At 57.6% G+C, this 22997-nt stretch overlaps 7 protein-coding genes across 7 annotated transcripts; 3 read left to right on the forward strand and 4 right to left on the reverse strand.

Moving 5' to 3' along the window:
- Positions 1–76: 76 nt before the first annotated feature.
- On the forward strand, positions 77–1352 carry DCS_06980 (uncharacterized protein; the record flags this gene model as incomplete). Its single annotated transcript, XM_040804267.1, has 4 exons — positions 77–488; positions 542–1011; positions 1062–1202; positions 1263–1352. The coding sequence occupies 4 exons, from the start codon at positions 77–79 to the stop codon at positions 1350–1352; spliced, it is 1113 nt and encodes a 370-aa protein (XP_040654371.1).
- Positions 1353–1596: 244 nt separating this feature from the next.
- Positions 1597–3625, reverse strand: DCS_06981 (endonuclease/exonuclease/phosphatase family protein; the record flags this gene model as incomplete). The annotated part of the gene is made up of 4 exons (XM_040804268.1): positions 1597–1932; positions 1999–2816; positions 2873–3249; positions 3342–3625. The coding sequence occupies 4 exons, from the start codon at positions 3623–3625 to the stop codon at positions 1597–1599; spliced, it is 1815 nt and encodes a 604-aa protein (XP_040654372.1).
- Positions 3626–4827: 1202 nt separating this feature from the next.
- DCS_06982 (uncharacterized protein) lies at positions 4828–6023 on the reverse strand (the record flags this gene model as incomplete). The annotated part of the gene is made up of 5 exons (XM_040804269.1): positions 4828–5064; positions 5113–5434; positions 5494–5659; positions 5736–5801; positions 5900–6023. The coding sequence occupies 5 exons, from the start codon at positions 6021–6023 to the stop codon at positions 4828–4830; spliced, it is 915 nt and encodes a 304-aa protein (XP_040654373.1).
- Positions 6024–8278: 2255 nt separating this feature from the next.
- DCS_06983 (uncharacterized protein) lies at positions 8279–10169 on the reverse strand (the record flags this gene model as incomplete). The annotated part of the gene is made up of 2 exons (XM_040804270.1): positions 8279–9366; positions 9455–10169. The coding sequence occupies 2 exons, from the start codon at positions 10167–10169 to the stop codon at positions 8279–8281; spliced, it is 1803 nt and encodes a 600-aa protein (XP_040654374.1).
- Positions 10170–10925: 756 nt separating this feature from the next.
- On the reverse strand, positions 10926–12832 carry DCS_06984 (pheromone-regulated membrane protein; the record flags this gene model as incomplete). Its single annotated transcript, XM_040804271.1, has 2 exons — positions 10926–12259; positions 12343–12832. 2 exons carry the CDS (start codon positions 12830–12832, stop codon positions 10926–10928), a joined length of 1824 nt encoding a protein of 607 aa, XP_040654375.1.
- A 2526-nt stretch (positions 12833–15358) lies between these two features.
- On the forward strand, positions 15359–16695 carry DCS_06985 (uncharacterized protein; the record flags this gene model as incomplete). Its single annotated transcript, XM_040804272.1, has 2 exons — positions 15359–16153; positions 16213–16695. 2 exons carry the CDS (start codon positions 15359–15361, stop codon positions 16693–16695), a joined length of 1278 nt encoding a protein of 425 aa, XP_040654376.1.
- Positions 16696–19279: 2584 nt separating this feature from the next.
- On the forward strand, positions 19280–20674 carry DCS_06986 (uncharacterized protein; the record flags this gene model as incomplete). Its single annotated transcript, XM_040804273.1, has 3 exons — positions 19280–19480; positions 19549–19763; positions 19888–20674. The coding sequence occupies 3 exons, from the start codon at positions 19280–19282 to the stop codon at positions 20672–20674; spliced, it is 1203 nt and encodes a 400-aa protein (XP_040654377.1).
- Positions 20675–22997: the final 2323 nt, after the last annotated feature.

Here is a 22997-nt window from a genome sequence, read left to right on the forward strand (position 1 = left end):
TTGACGTCCTTCCCATTATCTGGCTCAGGGGACCACTGCAGGCCTACATGGTCAATTGCAAACCACTTTTATCGTCATGGCGCCACGGAAGCGTTCTGCAGCAGCTTTAGCATCAGACCGACGTCGGTCAGGACGGCTTGCCAACACGCCAAAGAAGAGCTCTTACTTTGACGACGTCGAAGCCGATGAAGGCGATGGCACGCCTCCAAGGAAGAAGCGCGGGCGACCATCGAAGAGATCGAAGAGATTGTCGCCGGATACAGAAGATTCTGCTGAGAAGTACCAAGAGGGTAGTGATGGCGATACAGTCGATAATGCCATTGCAGCAGACGACGACGATGACGATGCACCACGCAAGGTTGAGATCATACCCCTCATCAAGTTGAGAGATACGGAAGGTGTTGAGTACGAAGGCCGCAAGATTCACAAAAACACCACATTGTTTCTCAAGGACTTGAAGGCCAACAACAAGCGCTCATGGCTCAAAGGTGACTCCGCTGTCCACCACCCCTATTGAGGAACATTGCTGATCTTGAAACAGCCAACGACGACGAGTATAGACGTGCGCTCAAGGACTGGCAATCATTTATCGAGACAACAACCCAGACCATCATTTCCATCGACGAGACTGTCCCGGACCTACCGGTCAAGGACGTAATCTTTCGCATCCATCGTGACATACGGTTCAGCAAGGACCCAACGCCGTATAAGCCACACTTTTCTGCTGCGTGGTCTCGCACCGGCCGCAAGGGCCCATACGCTTGCTACTACCTCCACTGCGAGCCTGGCTCCTCTTTTATCGGCGGCGGCCTGTGGCATCCCGAGCCGCAGCACGTTCACAAGCTGCGGAGGAGCATCGACCAACATCCTACGCGTTGGAGGAGAGCGCTCAACGCCGAGCCCTTCAAGAGGGTCTTTTTTCCGACCGTTAAGCCGAGCGCGGGGCATGAGGCGGTGGTGAAGGCATTCGTGCAGAGGAACCAGGAAAATGCGTTGAAAAAGAAGCCGATGGTGCGTTTGATGCATTCAATGGCCAGGGGCACATGCTAATATAATACCAGGGTTATGATGTCACTCATCCGGATATTGAGCTCCTCAAGCTGCGAAATTTCACCATCGGCACTAGCATCAACGTCGACATGCTGTGCAAGAACGATGCGCAAGAAAAGGTCGGCGACGTTGTTGGGGCTCTATCGTCGTTTGTGAGTTTTTCCGAACAAACAGTGGTCGAACCTGGAGATGCGCTGACCTCCTTCTTTCAGGTTACATTTCTGAACAGCATCGTTATGCCAGACCCGAATCTGGATGTGGAAGGCAGTAGCGACGAGGAGGATGAAGATGATAACAGCTAATGCGTACATTTTACATTTTGCCTTTTCTAAAGGTCTGATATTTTACGCCTAGGATCAGTCTTCTGTATTGGATGGTGAATACGCAAGAAAGATCGTGTGTCTGATATTTTTACGCCTAGTATTCGGATGCTAAATATGCAAGAGTCAAGTTTTGTTTCGGTTTGGCCTTGTCATGCCCTCGTCTGCAGCGCCCTGGTTTTAACCTGTCATGTCCAACAGAGGTCGGAGTTTGGTTCACCTCATCTCAGGTACCGCCGCACAAATTCAGCAACGCGACGCTCGGATCGTGGTCGCTCGTTTGTCCCGCAAAGTTCTGCCACGTGTTCAGGTGCATGTGCTCAACCTTTGAGCCTGCAGCGAGCGCAGGGCTCACATACAGGTGGTCGAGCGCCTGGCTGTTCATGTCATACAGGTACGTGTACCGCTCGACGGGATCGAGGCCGACGAGCTCGTCGATGTCGCGGAGGCCCGACTTGGCGGCGAATACCTGCATGGGCTGCACCTGGGTGAATTCGTTGAAGTCGCCGGCTGCGATGATGCGAGCCTTGGGATCCTTGGCGAGTATCTGCCGGATGAAGTTCTGCTTCATGTTAGTCGCTGTCGAGTTTGCAGTGGGACGACAGGGTTGGGGCCAGAGGCAACATACCGCAGTGATGGTGGTCTGCTGGGTCCGCCTTTCGACGCCCTTGTTCACGGGAGGTCGAGCATCGCCGTGCAATGTCGTCGAACCGCCCTTGCTGCTGAAGTGGACATTGACGGTGAAGAAGGGCTTTCTGGAGCCCTTGACGGGCTTCCAGGCGGCCGCGATGGGCTTACGGCTATCGTCGAAGGCCTTGTTGGCAGGGTCGATGCGGCCGGGGTTGTACTTAAGCTTGGGCCCGTCTAGCACCTTGTTGGCATCCAGGCTGCCTCCTTGATTCGGCTTATACAGCTCGACGACGTCGGGTCTATACAGGTAGGCGCAGCGGATGTTCCCACCCGGCTGTCCACCGTCCTCGCCGTCGACGGGGTCAACCTCGGCCCACTGGTAGACGACGCTCGAGACCTCCTCGATCCCCTGGGTCAGGGTGGCGAGGGTCACGTTGGCACTCACAACGCCGTCATCGGTAGGGCCTGAGCCGTCCTGGATCTCCTGTAGGAAGATGAGGTCCGGCAGGAGAAGCTTGTGGACGATCTGGTCGACGACGCGCGGCATGTGAGCCGAGTCGGGTGCCAGATTCTCGGCGTTGTAGTCGGCGACGGTGATGGCCTTGCAGGTGCCGTCGCCGGAGAAGGAGACGGCCGAGTAGGTGGCCGAGGCATTCCTCAAGGGCGAGACGCTGGTGAGGGGGAGGACACGGTAGAAGCCGAAAGCGTTGGACACGACGCCGGTGACGTCGCCGAGGTAGTCGCCCATCTTGGTGTCAATCGGGTTGGAGGAGCCGTCTAGAGGGGTGCCGATGATGACAGTTTCCGGGTTGGCGTCTCGAAGCCGTCAATATCAGTCAAAGGCCACCGACGGTGCCGGTGCGGGAACTCACCTCCATCAAGCATCGTGACACCCCCATGGCTGTTGATGCCCGTCACGGCCCAGCTGCCCCTCACCCAGACGTCACCGTACTTGCTGGGACGACTCGTCTGGTAGACATCCTTGAGAATCACCAGCTCGCCCACCAGGCTCTCCCAAAAGTCGAGGCCGTAGGTGGCCGGGTCAAGCTTTGGGTTCGCCGCAGACACGGTGTCTACGGCGTTGGGCACGCCGAAGATGCCACCCTTGTCAAGTTTGGAAAAGTCTCTCGTCGGCGGCGGCAAAGTGTCCTTGCCTATGACGAGGGGCTTGACCTTGTGGCTGGACGAGACGACGACGATGTTCGTCGGGTCAGTGAGCTGAGTGAGATAGATGTGCTCGGTTTTGGCCCTGGCCGTGGACGTCAGACGTGAGATCTCTAATATCAACACCGACCATGACTCCCTCTCGTGCCGAAGCTGCTTCTGCTTCTGGGAACGCACCGGTACTCCTTGACGACGCCGTCTAGGCTCACCAAATCGCCGACCTCGACCTTTTGGGCGGCCGAGCTACCGTAGACGAAGAGCCCCTCGGAAGTGACAGGGTCATCGTCAGGCTCGGCGCTGCGCAGGTAGATGCCGTTTTTGGACACGGCCGTCACGACACCGGTGACGTCAGTCACGCTCTTTCCATCGAGCGGCGAGAGAAAGCGATTGCCGTTAATCTCGGCGATGGTAACGGCGGCGGCGGACCCGGCAGCGGCAAGGAAGGACGCAAACGCCTTCATGTTGACGGCGTCAAAGGCGACGGCGACGGCAGCGACGGCGTGGCAAGCTTGAGGCCCCAACGAGGGAACGGAGAGGCCATCCCTTCCTTTATCCGGCGAAGGCGGAGGCAAACGAGCGGGTGGAAAGATGGACCACCTGCTCGTCAGCTCGACCGCCTCGGCACCGACTCGCGGCTTCGCCACCGCGTGCAACCTCCCCTCGGCCAGATCGGCTTCGTTCCTCGGGCTCGTCGACCGGATTCACTGGACGCGTGACCTTCTTGGCAGCCTATTCCATGCCCGCCGCCGGCTCCAGGCACTCGATGAGGTCGCAGGGTTGCATCGCCCAAGGTCCCCCATCCCTGCGCGATGGATCGGCTAAGCCCCCCGCCATGCCGCTTTCTGCAGGTCCGAGACTCGGACGGTGCCAATTCTCACAGAATTCCAGGCTACAGAAGCGACGCCGCTTGTTGGACTTGCCGAATCGCCGGCTCACAGCTGCCGAAGTGATTTGGTGTTGGCAGGCGTTGAAGTGGCGGCGTCGAGGTGACGGGCGTCGAGGTGACGGGCGTCGAGGTGGAGTGGAGGCACGGTTCAGGTACGAGTGGATGCGATTGCACATGTAAGATGTAAGAGTGCTCTACGAGTACGCGTAGTCGTATGATAAAGTGCTAACACTACCTTCTGTTGCTACACTGGGTTCGCATGCTTGTATACGTATGTTATTACCCATTCCCGTCTGACGGTGAGCGGCCGCTGGCCGCAAATGGCAGGCCAAGGGCTGTCAGCGCAGATGCTGCCCGCCGTCTCGTCTCTGCCCAGGCTCCATCGGGGAAGCCGTGAGGGCCACTTTGCCTTGGCGGTGACGGGAAAGAAAACGCTCGGGCGACCTTGGCGTCCCCTGTGCCTTCATCGCTCCCAGGCACGTGTCTCCTTCCATGGGCAGGGCCAGGATGGTGGAAGGGCCGGCACCCGCCGACGTCTGCCGCGCCGCCTTCTTTCTTCCCGCATCAAGACGACCGAGTCGAAGAGCGGGCGGAGCCAAAATGCAAATCTGTGTCGGCGGGCAAGTCAAGACGAGGTCTGCAATGGTGACTGTCGAATAGCCAAGGCCAACTCTTCGGCCCTCGCTCTCGTCGGTTTCTGAGCACGCCATGTTCGGTGAGCCGGCGGCTCGGAGCTAACCACGGCCGTGCCGGTGGGCTGGAGTCCCTGCCGATCTCTCAGCCGTCGCGGGGTCCGGGCGCCGCGTCGTCGGTTCCGTCCTTTTCCTTTTCGCTCCTCTGCAGGTCGAGATCCCGGTACAGATCATGTTCGTAGATGTAATTGACAACATCATCGGGAACACTGCCAGGAGCCATGCTGGTTAGGGACGGATAGTGTGCCGGGGGGGAGTGGATGGGGCGCACATGTAATCGATGCTCAGGTTTCTCTTCAAAAGCAAGCGCACCTTCGTGCTGCTGACATCATTGGTCACAACCTAGGGACAAGGTTAGCTCGCCACGCACAGTTGGGCGGAGGAAGCCCCCATGGGCCGGCTGGTTGCCCACCTGTCGTATGACATGGATGTTCTTCTCCCACTGCTTCAAGCTCGCGAGGGCCGAGTCGAGCTCGGTGCCTGTTCGCTCCAGCACGAAGGCTCCAAAGTTTCCGAGAATGTGCTCGACGTCACGGGCGTCCCAGACCTCGGGCGTGCTGATCGTCTGGATCAAGTCGGCACCGGCGAGCAGGACGATCTTGGCGGGCTTGCGGGTGCCGTCAGTGCACTCGACGCCGCCCATGACGTGGTTGATTTCGTAGTCGAAGTGGTCGAGCACTCGTGCCGTCGGGCTGGAGCGGCCAAGTCAGCCTCGTCCCAACGTCTCCGGGGACAGCGCAGGACGTCTTACATGTACGTCGGGCTCTCGGCCTCCCATGGGTCTACCATGAGCCACTTGGACGTGTTCTCGGTCGCCAGCTCGCACATGCGGATGCGATGCACCGCCGGCGCGAGGCCCTTCTTCTTGTAGGCGTCGGAGACGGGGGAGAGGTAGCCGCCAACGACCTCGAATCCTGCTGCAGAGAAGGAGGGTCAGAGAGTGGATTCGATGCCTTTGGATTTCTGCGTATGAATCGGTTGATGGCTACGTACCCTCGTTACGGCTGTGGTCCCGAGCCATGGGAAACATGCGGAGGTGAAGGAAGGTGATGGGGGAGACTGCATGCAGGTCAGCAACGAGCACGGGTGACGAGACGGCGCGCAGGCCGCTACTGCGAGAGTGAATCGGCTTGCGCCCATGCGAACCAGTTGCTTACATGATCCGCAGGAGACCAGGACGAGGGGCGTATTCGAGCTCGAGGCGCGGCGAAGGCGATGTGATGGGAATGTATAGGTGGCGGGAGTCATCTTCTTGACAAAGTCAAAATCGGACGAGGCCATGGCGACGTCGGAGGGGCCGCGAGAGCGCCGTGTCGCCGTGGAGAAGGAAGGGCGAGTCAATTGGGGACGAATGGAGAAGCAGGTGTCGGGATGCGACGGAGGGAACGAGTTCTGCAGGTATCGATGAAGGCGCTGTGCCGGCGTCCGTGGAATCGTCAGACCGAGGAGGCGCATGAAAAATGGACGAGTTTCGGATCGACTAGGACGGCCTTGGTTCGACGGGCATGGCCAGCGCACCTAGGAGGAGAGCGACGGCCCGGCTGGGCTGTGGGCAGCACGGTCGAGGACTTTGCTGCTGCCGGTTGCGGTGACGACGGACAGAAATGGGCGGTGACCGGCTGAATGCTTGCCTGGTTGGTTGCGAGGAGTGATCTTGTAGAAGGACAGAATCGGACCGACGGGACAGGGACGAGTTCGCTGGTCGTCGCCTGCGCTTCTGGTTGGTTCCAGCCGCTTGGGTCTTGGGTCTTGCTGGCTTTGGGTCTGGCAAAGGCCAGTCCAGGCCAATCCAGGCGAGCGTTGGTGCTGGCGCGCACACCACATGTACTTGTACATGGACGTGCACCTGCACTCTCCTACCGCTCGTGTACATGTACATGTAACACCACCACTCCGACACTCAACACGTACCACGGTGCAGTGCAACCACTGCCAACCAGAACCACGCCAGCAGGTCGTCCTTCTGGAAAAGCGGAGTTGCCACGCCATGGGCCCATCGATCGCTTCCTTACAGTACTTACGGAGTACAGCACTTAAGTACGGAGTACAGTGCTTGCACTTCTGCTTGTGCTTGGTACCTAGGTACTCATGGTTGTGTTCCAGTTGACAGTGGTTGACGGCGTCATTCCAACGTGGCCCCCTGTGGTGCTCGTTCCCTACTAAGCATACTAGTACTGTACCAAAGCAATCAGGTACTGATTACAACCAGGTATTTGCACGTATCTAACCACCAATATAGCGCGGAAAGGAACATCAACGGTACGGCTCACAGGTGCGCCCCCTCCTGTCCGCTCCGTTCTCGGCCCTCGGGGTTTGTGCGCAGGCGGCGACGCCCTGACCAGCACAACCATGAAAAGTTGGTGTGAATGCCAGTTGATATAAAATGTCCTCCAGTGGTGTGAGAAAAATCACGCAGGGTTTCAAGTAAGCCGACGTCATCTTCGACAATGTGTCACATTTTTCCTGGTCAAACTCCAGCCGGAATATCGTCTGGAATCGACTCCGGGCTCGGCCATGGGCAAGTACTTGTTTAGGTTTGTCTCCAGAACTAAACGGATATTAATACCACACTTGAAGAAAAGTTGCCGTCGCAGCTGATATGAACTATTCATGACATCTCGCCCTACATCAGCTGTTGCTATAACTTTTCTCGACAACAGTGCTGAAGGTCCTTCATTCCAACCGAAATAGGGCTCACCATCCACTGACTCATCTGCATCATCCGACCGCCATGTCCTCTCCTCTTCTCCTTGATAAGACAGCAGTGCGAGTGAAAGAAGAAGGAGACTGCATTTCAAATGGGGACTGTGTCCATGCCTCACGAAGCTATGCATGACGATGAAGTATGCAAATAGTACCTATTGCAGAAGGACATGGCGAAGAGATGTCCATGATCGGAGGGACCTTGTTCCCAATTGGTCTTGGAAATATTCGCTGCGTGCTTTCGGGGCTGGCGCGAAGGATGGCAATACTCACAGAGCTTGCGTGAGTGTTGGGACTATAAAGTTGGCACAAGAACATGACAAAGATATATTCATGATCGGAGGGGCCTTGTTCCTACTTGGTCATGGAAATAATACCCGCTTCGTGCTTTAGGAGCTGGCGTGAACGATGATAATACTCACTGAGGGTACATGAGTCTTGGTGCTATGACAATGGCGTAAGCATCACCGAATACAATGTTTCGATGCAGACAGCCAATAGGTCCGAGCCCAGCTTCGCGTCATCCCGCGGGAATGTTCTCTGTAAGTACATCTATCATAAATCAGGTGAATACCGGGGGGGGGCATCCCTCAAGGAGTCATCCCTCAAGGAGTCATCCGGTGCCTACTAGGAACCAAGTACGCACCATGAAGATCGGCTGCGTTGACCGCAGTTCCCTTCTTGTAGGTACATGCAGCGCCCCTCACCGCATGGCACAAAATGAGGAGCTCACTGTGGAACGGAAAGTTGGCCTGTTCTTTCCCTACCTTGAGGTGCCACGATTGCCCTCGGATACTCCTTGGATACCCCTCAGTCAGCGGTTTTCCGTCCCATCAGTACCCAAAGTCCTCCCGCACAACCTTTTCCCCATCCAACCAGCCGTCCAGCAATCGAAGCAGCGCCGGCCCGGCACAGAGATAAAACTTCCGCTCGGCCCCCTTCAGCTCGTCGACATCTCCCTTGCCCAGCCTCCTTCTCTCGACCCTGGCGGCCCCGAGGGCCTGCAGCTTCTTCAGCAGGTTCTCGTCGCCGTCCCGCCCCGTGACGTAGAGGCTCGTGACGGCAGCGAGGCCTGGAATATCCTCGAACGCTCGCACTGCGAGAGCGAGGTCTTCGTGACGCAGACTCCAGAGCACCCGAAGATCGACGGCGGCATCGAGAACGGCGCTCGCCTGTGCGAGCAGCGGCGTCACTCCCACCCCGCCTGCCACAAACACCGGCTGAGCACCGCCCGTGGTCGTCGGCATCCGGAAAGCCTCCTCACCGCCAAAACCCAGCACGGCTATCGACAGCGGCACGCGCGTATCGTGCCTCCAGAGCAGGTTTGTTGCGGGTCCGTGCCGCCGCACCGTGAGCTCTACCCGCCCGCTGCTGCTCGGCGAGCTCGAGATGGTAAACGTCCGCACGAGGTCGTCGTTGAGACTCTGCGGGTCGTCGTCTCGCATGTGCGAGTATCCCACCCCGAGCTCGGGTTCGAAGTCGAGCGTCAGGTGCTGACCCGCGAACCAGGTCGGGAGCCGTTGGCCGCTTTCCGAAGTGAGCTGGAATGTGAGCCTGCCGATGGTCGGGCTGATGATCTCGCGCTCCACGAGGTTGACGGTGATGTCGACTTGCGCCCCGGCGTCGGTCACGTGCGACTCCTTCTCCGACAGGAGCAGACGCAGCGGCGGGTTGTAGGGGGACGCTTCCACCCGCGTTCCCCTGAATGGCAATCCGCCCTTGACGAAGCGCGCCGACGACACGTTGATCTTGACGGCGAGCTTGGATCTCGCAAGAAGAGACGACGCCTCGGCACCGACGAGGATGGACGCCTCGCCCGTCAAGTAGAGGGCATCCGACGAATCGTAATCTGGAATGACGATGCCCACAAGAGGATTGACTCGCAGGTTCCCCAACGACTGGTACAGCCGATTTCCAGAAACTATGTTACACATGTTTGTCAGCCGCCATGTTGCCCTTGTCGCAGGGGCTCGAGCCATGTGCAAAGGGGAAGGGGGTCGCCGTCTCACACTCTGGATACACCAGCACGACCTCGTCCGCTTCGTTCTTCGCCACCCTCACAAACCCGGCCGTGCCACCACGGTGGTTCGTATCCATCGTCTGCCCGTTCGTGCTCGACAGGAAGAACATGTCAGCCCGGTCCATGAGCTGCAGCGCCTCCTTCGGCAGCGGCAGCCCGTCACTGACGAGCTGCGCATCCGCCGGGCTGTGCCTCTTGACATCCTTCTTGTTGATGTATTTGGGGCAGTTGCCGAGGCTCTCCGTCACCGCCATGGCCGCTTGCACGTCCGCCTCGGCACCTGTCCCCGCCTCCGATGAGCCGGCGATCATCATGCCCGCGAGCTTCACCCTGTCCCGCGTCTCCAGATCGATCGACAGAGCCGCCATCATCTTCCCCCGCCCCTGGTTCGGCTGCACAAGGCCACCACTCTCGCCCTCCCACAGCGCGGCGAACACGGGATCGTGCCGCACATCGACTTCGCTGCGGAAGCCGAGCACACCCTCCGCCACCGGGGCCGCGAACCCTCGTTCACCTCCCCACACGGTTGTCCACGGCCGACCTTCCTTGTCGAGGGTGCCGAGCGCTAGCAGGGGCGACGCACCAACGCGGTGCGCGTATGCCATGGGCAGTCCGGCACTCGTCGGATTCCCCGACGGCGGTACATGGAGCATCTGCTGAACGGCCACCTCCCCTTCGTGAAAGGACGATAGTCGTGACGGCATGGTGACGGTATAGTTGTCAACGACTTGCAGAAGCAGGGACCGGGACGAGACGAGGTATTGTATCAAGGGAAGCGAGGTGAGGTTCGAGGTGAGCATCGGCAGGTGTCGCACCTCCAATTAATTGAGCAGGAAACGAACTTCATCAGTCTGTCACCGAGGCTGACTGCATACGCGTGCCTAGGTCCCTCTGAGCACTGCGTGGAATGCCGGCAAAGGATGCGTCTGGGGTTGCTGCGACGTTGGGGAAATCGCGGGGTTGATGACGAGCACCTCTCTCCCGCCGCCTCCGGCATCCGCGATGCAAGCCGTCCTGATATGTCATCATCGGAGCTAGATTTGTCTCAAGCCCCAATCCGTATCTCTCGTGGCGCCCTGCTGTTCGAATGCGCATGCTTAGGCAGTATTAGGCAAAGCGCCGCGCCGACCCCCTCCACCGCATGGGATCATATCCGGGGAATGGTTTCCCAGCTGCAGCTGATCGTCACAGGGCTCAAATTCGCCGGCATCGCTTCCATTGTTCTTCAAGCAACTAGGTGCAATCCGTCGGGTCCGAGCAGGGCTGCCTGCATACCAACCCAATATGGAATGGGTATCAAACAAACAGATACAATAGCACAACGGTGAGGAAATTCAGCTCCCTGCCCTCCAGCTCGGTCCATTGCCTGTGTCATGAAGATGCAGACATCCAGCGACGATACAGGGCCAGTCGGCATGCAGCCGGCAATTCGAATCAGCGGCATGTACTCGTTCCTGACGCTAGTACCTGCGCCCGCCCTCGTCGATGGGCCTATACGGGCCCTCCAATCGACCTTGCGCGTTGCCCGGTTCGGCTCTGTATGGCTGATAGCTCGATGCGCTACGAACGCTATGCGCTGTTCCAGGCCGGCCTTGCAAGGCACCGATGGGGCCGCCAGCCGGCATCGGAGCCGTGAAGTTCCTCCGTGGTGGTTGTCGGGGCCCACCTGCAGGACCCGACCCCGTCAGATTTCTCCACCCTTGATATGCCGATGGAGCTGTGAAGCCGGACACGGGCGTGGCCATTTCGTGTGCGGCGTCCGATGGGGTAGGGCGAGCGCGACCGCCAGGTGCGTTAGCGTCGTACGTGCCCATATACGGTGGCTGCTGAGGACGCTCGTTCGGGCGACCGTACGGATTCGCGGGCGCCGTCGTCGGGCCGCCAACTGGGCGCCTCGTGATCGCCGTATCCATAGGTTCGGGACTGGCAGTGAGGTGGCGCCGCAGAGAGGACCCGGCCAAGGTACCGTTGGCGAACCCATAACCTGGGCGAGGTCCGAAACTTCTTTGAGATCCGGACGTACCCGGTCGTGGAGCCGTCGCGGAGTTGTAGTCCAAGAAGTGTGCGCCGGCAGCTTCTACCGGTGCCCTATCGTGTGCGATATCGGCCGCCGCTCCCACCAGCGGTGCTCTCGAAGAGTAGCTGGCGGCGGAAGCAGACGAACCAGTCTGGCGGTGCAGTGGTCGTTTTTGGCCAACGGCCGTGCGGTCGAGCCCGAGGGGTGTTTCCGGGCGAGACGAATACACTGGCAGGGTGACGGACGTCCCGTTATGCCCCAAGACGGGCATGCAGGGCAGACTATCCTCGTCGGACGGGTCGGCAAAATCCGAGATGACGGGGAGCGTGGCCGCACGCTCCAGCGGGGGCTTTTCGCCATTGCCCATGGCTAGAGCGTCCGCCTTCTCCCTCTTCGCCTGACCTTTGGCAAGCGCCTTGTTCACCTTGGTCGTGACAATCTTGGTGAGCCTCTTGTTGACCTTGCGCTCGCAGTATCCGGTGAGTCCGCCGTCGGCACGAGGGATCCAGTGGATGAGGAAGAAAAGGTAGAACAGGACGGCGGACAGGAGATAGATGGCGGAGAAGACCCAGACGACGATGGTGAAGCACATGCCGGAGAGAATGACGGCTTGCTGGTAGTCTTCGGATGCGAGGATCTTGATCTTGTCGAAGAAGCCGAGGATGGATCCTCCAACGCTAGTGGCGGTGGGCTCAAGCTTGGTCACGTAGACGGACCTGAGCGTCAATGCATTGACGACCTGGCGAGGACCAGAGCATAGAACGACACGAATCCAGGCTGCAGCCGTGGCGGTCCGGATGAGCAACAATCAGCCGACGAGCGATGCATCATCATCGTGGATTAGGGTGCGGGGGACGTACACTGGAAGTTGAAGTAGGTAAACAGGGCAATGTACTCGGCACCCTTGTTACTCTTGGTCAACTCGGTGAAGACCAGAAACCGCTTCCAGCCTTGACCGGATCCGAGACGGATCGATTCCCAGCGAGCTGCGAGGCTGTCCATGTAGCATTCGGCGACGTTGCGGCGCTTCATGACGCGGGCGGCGCGGATGCCCTCGAAGGCGAGGTTGACGAAGGAGGCGATGATGCAGCCGGAGAAGATCCATTTGGAAACGTCGATGGGGATCGCCGGTTTGATCTTGGACGACCATCGGCTGAAGGCGAGCAGGTTGACGGCGATGAAGATGTCGACGGCGTAGACGGCAACGGACAAGAACAAATTGAGCCAGAGGTAGCCGTAGAAGAAGCCCGGGCCGCAACCTTTCGCCTTGAAGTCGGTGAGGCTGATGTAGTCCCATTTGTGGTCGGTGAAGCCGTCGGCCTCCTTCTTTCGGTGACGAAGGCAACCCATTCCGTCGACGGGTGGTGTTTTGCAATGACGACAACGGCCCGCGAAGTCGCAGTCGCAGGGCACGAGCAACGATGCACGGAATCGAAGGCGTCACCGTCCGAATGCCGAAGGAGAGGGACCCCGGAACTGCCGAGAGCACACGTCGTTCCTCGCCTGCGAAGTCTCGACGGTGCTGCCACGGCGGGAGGCTTCGGCGAAGGACGACAAAACGATGGCGATGAGGAGAGGTGGCGGGCGCGGGTGGCCGCACAGAGGATGCGGGAATTGCGACTCACTTCGTCCCTCGCATGTTTCGACGACGGCCAGGCTTGACGATGGAGTTGATGGTCCTATCCTGACGGCGCGGCCAAGCCAAACTACGGCCGGTCGCACTGGGTCCAGTTCTGCCTGCGATGCTCGTCTCCGTGGCCCTGCGGCAAGCTGGGAATCAAGGACAGGAGGAGGAAGACAGGGGGTGATGGTCCGCGAGGAAATTGGAATGAGATGGGTACGGAAAGGCTTCGATTCGGAACATCTGGGTCCCGAAAAGCTCGGAAGCCGCGTGCTCGTCGGTGGCAGGAAGGGGCGGCGCGACGAGAGCGAAGCGCGGTGGTGATATGGGGACGATGTCTCTGGGCTTTTTGGAATGCGATCAGCAGAGGAGGAGTGCGAGATGACGACGACGGCAATGGTCCGCAGCCACGCGTCGGCTCGAAGAAAGGGGATGGAGATGGAGGGTGGAGAGCATCGATTCTGGGAGAGGGAGAGACACAAGCAAGGGACAAGGCGGTACAGTACAGTACTGCTACATGCAGGTACAAGTAGGTGAGTGGTTGGTGATCGAGACTTGCGACGGCAAGCTACGTCTCGTCGGGCCACGATTAGCGGTACCTACGCTGCCGTCCAGGGCGCGGCTTCAGTAGGAGGTTAGCGGACGACCCCCTGCGGCAAGGGGCGAAGGATCGTTGATTGGCGTTGCGTCGGTGGTGCTGCAGGGGGAGACCCCACCGTTCCCGCCATGGCCCGCACGCGGGCTCAAGACTTCCCGCATAGTTCCAGCCAATGACTGGCGGCGAGCGATGTTACAGTTGGGATCGGTGGGCGCCGAGAACATGTCTTACCCTGTACCTGCACTTGAGCACCTGCAGTAATTATTAATAGGTGTTGCACTTCTACGGAGTACACCAACACCTACTTGTACATGTAAGAGCACCTGCACCTACAGTATTTACACTTCAGTTGCCAGTACTTAGAAGCATGTACACATTTTCACATGTACTGACTGACAAGATAGCGTGTCCTCGTGCACGTAGGAGTACATGTAGCAGGGCGAAAGCATTCAAACATCCTCGTACCAGGAATCCAATGCCCAGCACCGTCGTCCGAAGTAGGCTCGTGGCATCATTCCAGCAGCAGGCGACATAACAGCCAAGCTGGGTTTGGCCCGCCTCAACAATAAAAAGGTTTCCCTCGCCCATGGAGTCCGTACACATGGGACTTTGTTCCGCGGCAGGCTTATCAAGCAGACAATGAAAAATATCGAACAAAAATAATAGCCAGCATGAGCGGCAGCCATCAATTCGCTTCCGCTCTTGGCGATGCTGATTGATCACGCGTGGGTTGCATCCATGCAAATGGATACACAATGACATGTACATGCATATAATTAGGTACGGAGTACGGAGCAAGTAATGCTTAATTATTACTCCGTAGGCGTACGGAATACTCTTACTGGCTGGGCTGGTATTTGCAAGTAGCGTCAGCTCATCAAGGCCACAGCGCACCATCAGCACACCACAGCCCGATTCTGCCAGACATTTACCTTTGCCTGTAGATCCCAAGGCAGAACGCACCAGTTCGTCAGGTCACTCTATTGACTGGGTTCGATGAACCGGAAGAGTGCATCGCGTTCCACTTTGCTGAAACGCGTCCCCGGCTGGCACGAGATGGGATTCTGCAGCCAAACCTCTCCCCAGCTGCGGGCCTCGAACGTTGGTATGCACCCTTCATGCCTGCACCGAGGTCTTGTTTCATCCACCAACGGTTCACGTCTCGGCTGCATCTCCAAACATCGTACAGCAACTGTACACAGAAGGCGTCTCCGAACTTGTACGACTCGGCCACGAGCGTCGGAGGTGCTAGCGGGGTGCAGCGTGCGTGCGTGCGTTCGTGCGTGCGTGCGAGATCTCCCGACGCACATGAAAAGGACAAGAATCGGCTGGCCCTCTACAGAACACAGCATCAGCCGTTCAAACCGTCGGCCGACGGAAGGGATGTCACGCTCTACAGCGATTGTTTGTGCGGATGCAGAACAAAAGCCGTTGTGAAAGCGCCCGACCTGGCTTGGCGCACATTGCGAGATGTGATTGCCAGCCGCACATGCCGTCTGTGCCGTCCCATCCCTCCTTTGTCGGCGTGGTTGAACAAAGGATCCGTCCATGCTGGGCTGGAATAAGAGACGACGACGACCTCGGCGTGGGCAATCAACCGATGCCATGTTCGCAATTCTCGGAGGACAGCCGCCGTCGGTTCTGACCCCAATAGGCCATGTCGTCCCAAAACAGTGTGTGCCAGCCATGCTTCGAGCTCGTCGAGGAAGTGGACGAAGGCATCTGGATCGCCGTCAAGCCTGGCGAGCCGCAAGCGGGACGATTTCTTGCTCGGCGAATCGACAAACTGAGCGAGCAGCAGCGGCAGGCCGTCGGCAGCCTCATGGGCATTCAAGGCCAGGGATCCGTCGTAGGGCAAGTACTTGGCCACCGGAACCTCGTCTCCCTGGTCGGCCACATGGAGCAGCCTGGCGCCGGCACCAACACGGGCCCGTCGCCGCCATGCGGTGCCGGAGCCGACTTCTTCCTCTGGGACCTCTGCGAGGCCGGGAGTCTGGGCAGTCTTCTCTCGGCCGTGCCGAACCAGCCAAACGGCCTTCACCTCGCCGAGTCGCTCTGCTGGCACGTTCTCCGCGCCCTCCTCGGCGCCGTCGTGCATCTCCACGATGGCAAGTCGCTCGTCGTTCACCGCGCCGGTGCCGCGCGGGCTTTCCGGTGGCTATCCGTACGCGAGGACTGGCACCCAATCCTCCACCGGTCCATCGATCCCGGGCACATCTACTTTCAGCTGCCGAGAGGGAATGAGACGTACGGGCTCTGCAAACTCGGACACTCTGCCGCCGCCGCCGTTACGGGCCACGTCATCTCTCCCCACGACGACGACGACGACGAAGACGACGGCGGCAACACGGAGGCCTGGCCTAGCACGGTTGCAGTTTCAATTAAAAAGGGATGGGAGCCGCTCGCGAAGACGCGTGACAAGATTGGCCGGGATCCAGAAACGTGGCCGGTGGTGAGCTTGCCTTGCACCGGATTCTCGTCACGCCGGCGATCGGACGCTGACGGAAACAGGACGAACGCCCCTACACGCTGAGCGACGAACTCTGGTCCATCGGCAGCGTGGTTTTCACCATGATGACGGGCTCGCAGCTCGCCCTCGTCTGCGACCGTTTCGGCTGCGCCCATGTCACCAAGTGCAGCGAGGGAGGATGCCTCCGACGGGCGGCGCACGCCATGGGCTGCCGCTGCGTCGCCGGTGGCTGCCCGCACCTACCTCGTGGGGACTGCTCCCACGCCGTGGCCGACTGGGAAAGGATGCGCGATGAGCGGTGCGGGCAGGGCGTGATCAACGTCGACACGAACTTGGCACGCGCGCCATACTCGCACTGGTTACGGGATGCCGTCCGGTGCCTTCTCGAGTTTGATCCCGCAAGCAAGCTGCTCACGTCGACGGCGTCCAGATTCGCGACAATGGCCGAGATTGGATTCCGGCATTGGCGAGAGGGTACCGAGGAGGGACGAAGCTATGTTGATGTCGACGATGAAGGACAGTAGCAGGATGTGTCGGCAGGCAGAGAGGTGCTTGTTCGACGTTCAGGACCGGTGGAGAGATGTTTGAGATGGACAATACGCACAAGTCGAGTGCCTGACATGGCCACCAGGACGCTCACCATGTTGCACCATCTTCTCCATGATGTATACATTCAGCATCCTGTCGTTTCCCGATACATTGCGGATGAAGGAGAGCAAGGTATAACGAGGGAGTTGATGCACTGAGCTGCTAGGACTCGTAGCCAGGTAGGAAACCGCCTTCTGATATGCAAGATTGGTTCTTCACTCGTTTACAAATACGAATACGTTAGCACTCCATTCCAAGCCAAGACATAGGGATTCAGGAAGGGTAATGTTTGGACGCGACAACGTCCCGTCACTAGGTGTAGACGAGTCCAGCGAGGTAATGATGCACTTCAGCACCATGCCATTATGAGCACTCCCTTCCAAGGTCGTGAAACATCTTGAGATTGCAAAGGATATCAAAAATGGCAAGAAGGTGGCGCTGAGGATGGCTAGCCCTGAAAAGGACAGATGCCTACGCGAAGAGTAGCACCGTTGCTACCGGTGGTGGTGTAACATTTCGGGGCTCTTCGGGGACCCTAGCTTCCGCTTATGGTGATTCTGCCATGGTGATTTTGCCGGCAAACCCTCTCTGGGCATAGATGTAGTTCCAGGCCAGCATGGTTTCGCTGGAGATTCTGCCACACGATGCCACTAGTGGACCTTTCCTATCGAGTTGCGATGAAACGTACAGTTTGACGACTCTGATTCGGGTCCGGGCCAGCCGTCAACAAGCAGTTCATGACCACATATGCACGGAGGCGTACACGTGCCGTATCGGTCGGCGGCTTGTCCTTGAATGTGACATATCTCATTCATGGTTTAGGGTGACGAGGGTGATGTCCTAGGAATGGCCAACTAGAGCAATGCGACACCATCGATGGCGAGTTTTGGCTGTTGTGTTCATTAATCTTCCGCCCATCCATGCCAGGCCAAAAATGGAGGCATCATTAACCCAACGGATCCATCAGCCGCCACATCGCACATTGTGACTGGTCGACGGTGCCAGTACATTGCCATCTTGACGTTCTGACCGACCAAACATAAAAACCCGCACGTCTCAAGGGGCATCCAAGAAAAAAAAAATCCGTAGGTTTACTGTAAATGGGTGCTCGAAAAAGCCTCTATACCGTACTATCATGGTACAAGATGGTCACTTCAGGAACGTGGGTGAGATAGACATCATTGTATTGCTAGCAACCTTGGGTCGGAGGAGCATCCCTTATTCCGAGCATGCTTCGAGCTAGTACGGAGCAATACTAGTAGGTATACTATCTGAACTTACTTTGCTGGTGCCATCGGATAAGGAGGGCCATATCCTCTGATTAAGTGGGCAGATTTTGTGGCTTTCATGTACGGAGATAGCTGGAGCCATGGAGGTAGCTGCAGCCATTGATTACTAACTAAGGTAGCAGTTGTAAAGTCCATCTAGCAAATATTAGTACTATGTTGCATCAGGCTGCAGCAGATGCGATGGATAGGACACACACACGACCCAATCATTATCGTCCATTGGTCAAAGACGGACCATTCGTGTTCTTTTGCAAGTCCGTTGTTGCTTCTTACCGCTAGGTATCGACAATTATTATTAATATTCGAACTATACTGGGACACTTTGGCGCGACAAGTTAATTACATTCAAGTATTAATACTCCCTACGTACGGAGTACTTGCGTGCATTATACAACTACGGGTACAGTACGGAGCAAGTACAAGTAAGTACTACTATCTGGTTAGCGTGGGCGGCCCAGCTACGGTCCAGTGGCGTTTTTTTGGTCAAGCTATTGGTCAGGGCCACTAGAGCGGGGGGGGGGGGGAACCCTCTACCCTCCAAGGTACTTACTTGTAAGTAATTACTAGGTAATATACGGAGTACTTACATGAACTTGTACTGTAAGGCATTGTAGTACTCCGTACTCCGTACTCCGTGCAAGTACTCCGTATTAAAGGACTTGTTTCAGTTCAACCTTCAGCCCCTGCCGTTTACGGTGCTTGTAGGTGCCATTTCCAACTTTGACTAGCCCGAAACGTTGGAACTACCCTTCTTCTGGGTTCTGTAGTGTGTTGTAGCTTCTGGCCGTGCGACTGCCTATAAGTGTTGTGTGAGATTGAACAAGACCATCAAGCCCGTTGTGTAAGTAAGTACTGTAGAGCGTACGGAGTACAGTACGGTACGCAGCACACAAGTACATGCAAGTACTTACTTATACTGGCAAGTACGGAGTACAAGTAGGAAACATGAGAATCTGGGATACGAGTAATACCTGTACTCCGTACTCTGTACGGAGCACTTAATTAAACTTAGTGTAATATAAATCTAGCAAGCGAGTGGGACGGACTTGACTTAGCAGCGAGTCAAGGAGGATGAGGACAGTGACAAGACCTTACACGCAAAAAAGTCGGGCATCCGGCTTCCCCTCAAAAGATTTATTTTCTCATGCTTGTAATTTGCCAATCGGATTTGCGCCATCATCGTTGCTTCATCGTCGCTCCTCCACTCGCCTCAACGGCTGCCTCACCAGCGATGCTCCGGATTGCAGGAGCGTCCAAGCATGTCTTGGTCGTTTTTACCGTTTTCACCACCTGTTTTGTCCTATTCCTTCTCGGCAGGCACGATGGGAACCTCGTCTCCCCCTCTCCCCGACTATCACGGGTGGCAAGGTTGGCGACGGGAAGGAAGGGGGGCCGAGGTTTGCTCGACAGCGTCCACAACAGCACACTTGGGGTGAGTCGGCCCGTCCATAGGGTGTCGCCCTTTGAACTCGACATTCTAATCCAACTTGGCCTTGGCAGTTCGAAAAAGTCTTCGTCGTCGGCCTGCCGTCGAGAAGCGATCGCCGTGATGGCATGGCGCTCACCGCCGCCCTCAGCGACGTCCAGATCGAGTTCATGGACGGCGTCTTGGGCTCCAACGTGAACATCAAAGCGGTGCCGAAGCACAAGACGCTGGACCACATCAAAGACGCCGAGTTGGGATCCTGGCGCGGACACATCAATGCCATCCGGGAGTACGTATGCCCAAGTGCCCAGCCAGCGTGCTCACAGCCGTGGGCCATGCGCGTGCCTGCTTCCCGCGGGCATCTTGCTCTCGCGCGAATGGACGCATGCTCGGACCATGCTAATGCTGACCAGGGTCGTCATGCGAAACCTTTCGTCGGTGCTCATTCTCGAGGACGACGTCGACTGGGACATTCGGCTGAAGGACCAACTGCACGACTTGGCCCTCTCCACCAACGCCCTGCTCCAGCCCCTGCGAGGGTTCCCGGATCGCCACGCCGACGCGACATACCCGAAGCGACGGCAAGACGAGTCGCCGCCGCCCGAAGACATTCCGTTTGAAGACCTCCCCGTGACCATACCGCCCAAGTCGTCTCCGTACGGCGACAACTGGGACGTGCTGTGGATTGGTCACTGCGGCATGATCTTTCCCCGTGAAAAAAACGACATCCCCAAGGGACGCGTCATCCATCGCGACGACGTCACCGTTGCGCCCAAGAGGAACCTGTGGCTCCTCACCGAACCCTTTACCCTCAAGGAGAAATACCCGCCGCACACGCGCGCCGTCCACCACGCGGAGGAAGGCGTCTGCACCCTCGCCTACGCCATCAGCCAGGCGGGTGCCCGGAAGATTCTGCACGAGCTTGCCCTGAAGCCCCCCACCGCCGCCTTCGACATCCTGCTCCGATTCTTCTGCGACGGGACCGACGGCCGCGCCATGCACAACTGCCTCGGCGTCACCCCGGGTCTCTTCCACCACTACCGACCGGCCGGCAAGGCCTTGGATGTCAGCGACATCAGAGATCACGACGGTGACTTCCGGGAAGACGCCGGCTCCGATATTGTCCGCTGGAGTGTGCGACTCAATACCCCAGAGCTGCTCGATGGTGGCACCAGTTTTGCGGACCAGTATCCCGATTGAATGATGATAATGACACGCCGACCACCTCCAACTGCACGGCGAATTCGGCAGGCCACCGAGAGCCCCTGAGAGGTCACCGAGAGGTCACCGAGAGGCCACCGAGAGGTGACCTGGCAGAATTATACCCCTTTCCGTGGTGATTGCTCCTCGCCGTCAGCAGCCACGGTTGAGGAACGTGCCCTGCATTGCTAGACTAGAAAATTTACCCCTCGTCTTGAATAGACAATACAACGCTCGATGCTACCGTCGCCCACCCTTTGCGTTTCTCAGCCGACATGGCCGCGACGGGTCACGGCGTCGCAATCACCAGCTGCCGGCGCAGGAATCCCCCTCCCCCTCCATCAACGGCTATGCTGCGCACGCGCGGATGACGCCTCGTCGGCAACGGTCTGCTGGGCTCGATATGGGCTCGCTCGCCAGCGTGTCCAGTGGTTGCCGGCCGCGGGTCCTGCCGGGGAAGTGAAGTTTGTTGCTCATCAGCAGGGTGGTGCTGAGAATCACCGTGAGCTCCGAGGCCACGAAGCGGCCCGGGCAAGACCGCGTACATCATCAACCGTGCATTGTGCAGTGTCGGGGGGGCAGCGAACTCGTCCTGACTGTCACAGCCTCTTGCACGGACTCTGGCAGTTCCTTGATGGAGTCTTTTCCGGCTGCGAGCGTTGGCCAGAGCATGGCGGATACTCCCACCTGGGTAGCTACACCCCCACTATACCCACTATAGGTGCTGCTATGTACCTAGTAGGTAATACCCTGTACTTAGGTACGCCGTAGTATGCTGGGAATCACCTGGAACATGACTTGGAGCCGCCATAGTCTGACGCTCGACTACTGCTACCGAGTACCTAGTACGGTACTAACTGTACTAAGGTACCTAGGTACCTACCTAGGTACTTGACGAGTACCTGGTACAGTGAATGGCAACGCAGCGTTCTCCAATCGCGAGCAGTGACGAGAGCCCAACAGATACTCAAAACATTTACCGTGCGGTGCCAGCATGCCGGGAATCACCAAGAGAGTCGCCTGTTGTACAGGCTAGGTACAGAACAGTGCTGAAATTACATGTAGAGCTGCCATGGTTTTTAAGTAGGAACGTATGCTCGAATCTGCACCAAGTTAACTCCGTACACTTACTTACAGTACTACTGTAGTACCACGGAGTCCTTGTAGCTACAAGGCAACAGGCAGCGTTGCACATATTACTAACAACCCTACGTATATAATGGCGAGCCGTGACCAGAACATATTACTTGGCAGGTGCTTACAGTGAGTGGGGTGGTAAAAATACGAGTAATACGGTGTAGCGCTACCAAAACTGAATGTCACACATCTCCAAGCATGTACCGGAGGGTGCCAGCATGCCGGGAATCGCCCATTGTAGAGAATCGCCTTCAATTTGTACGAGTAATACGGAGTAATTAGCGCTACCACAACTAAATCGTCACTCTTATCCAAACATGTACCAGAGGGTGCCAGCATATCGGGAATCACCCACTGTAGACAATCACCCATTGTGGTGAATCGCCCACTGTAGAAAATCGCCCACTGTAGAGAATCGCCCACCTATTTGTATTACAGTACTCCGTACGGAGTAGAGCTGCCATAATAGTTGTATTCTCGAATCAGTGTCATGCTAGTCCTAGGTACAAAGGTAACAGGCAGTCGTCTACAATTGAGAGCCGTGACCAGAACGCAGCAGATATTCCAAACATGTGCCGTGCCGTGCCGGCATCGTACTGCTTGCAAGTCCAAGTACTGGCAACCCGCTGCTCGTGTTAGAAGGAGGGTCCCAATTTCATAGCCCTGCAAAGGAAGCCACGCACCACTGCGCTGGGTGAGACGTGAATATTCTCTGCCAATGTCGACAGCGCAATGAGAACGACCAGATCATCCATCGAGAGTGATGGCGCTTCCCGGAAGATGGCATACATCTCCAGCCTCCGATGAGGCGACCCGCAATGCCCGTATCAGCGGCGAGCGTCCGCTCGAGCAATTGATGCTGAAATTGTCGTTGGAGAAGGTGCGATGGGACGAGGCCACCGGTAGCGACACGTGTCGTCAATGTCCCTCTCGATTCCATTCAAGCAAATGATGCTCTCCCCATCATGACCTGCTCATGACCGTGATACTGGGCCTTCAGGAGGCGGCGACCTTGGCCCAGGAACCAATCAATCCATCAAGCTCAGCTAGTCTCGCAGGGCCGCCTCGCACTGAGACAAACAATTCGCTCACTTGGGTTAGACGCTGGCATTCGGCTTAGGCACCGCATCCTTGCCCGCTTCGGCTCCAACCTCATCTCATCTCCCGTTCACTTCAGCACACGACT

This window comes from Drechmeria coniospora, chromosome 03, assembly GCF_001625195.1.
Source record: "Drechmeria coniospora strain ARSEF 6962 chromosome 03, whole genome shotgun sequence".
NCBI lineage: Eukaryota > Fungi > Ascomycota > Sordariomycetes > Hypocreales > Ophiocordycipitaceae > Drechmeria > Drechmeria coniospora.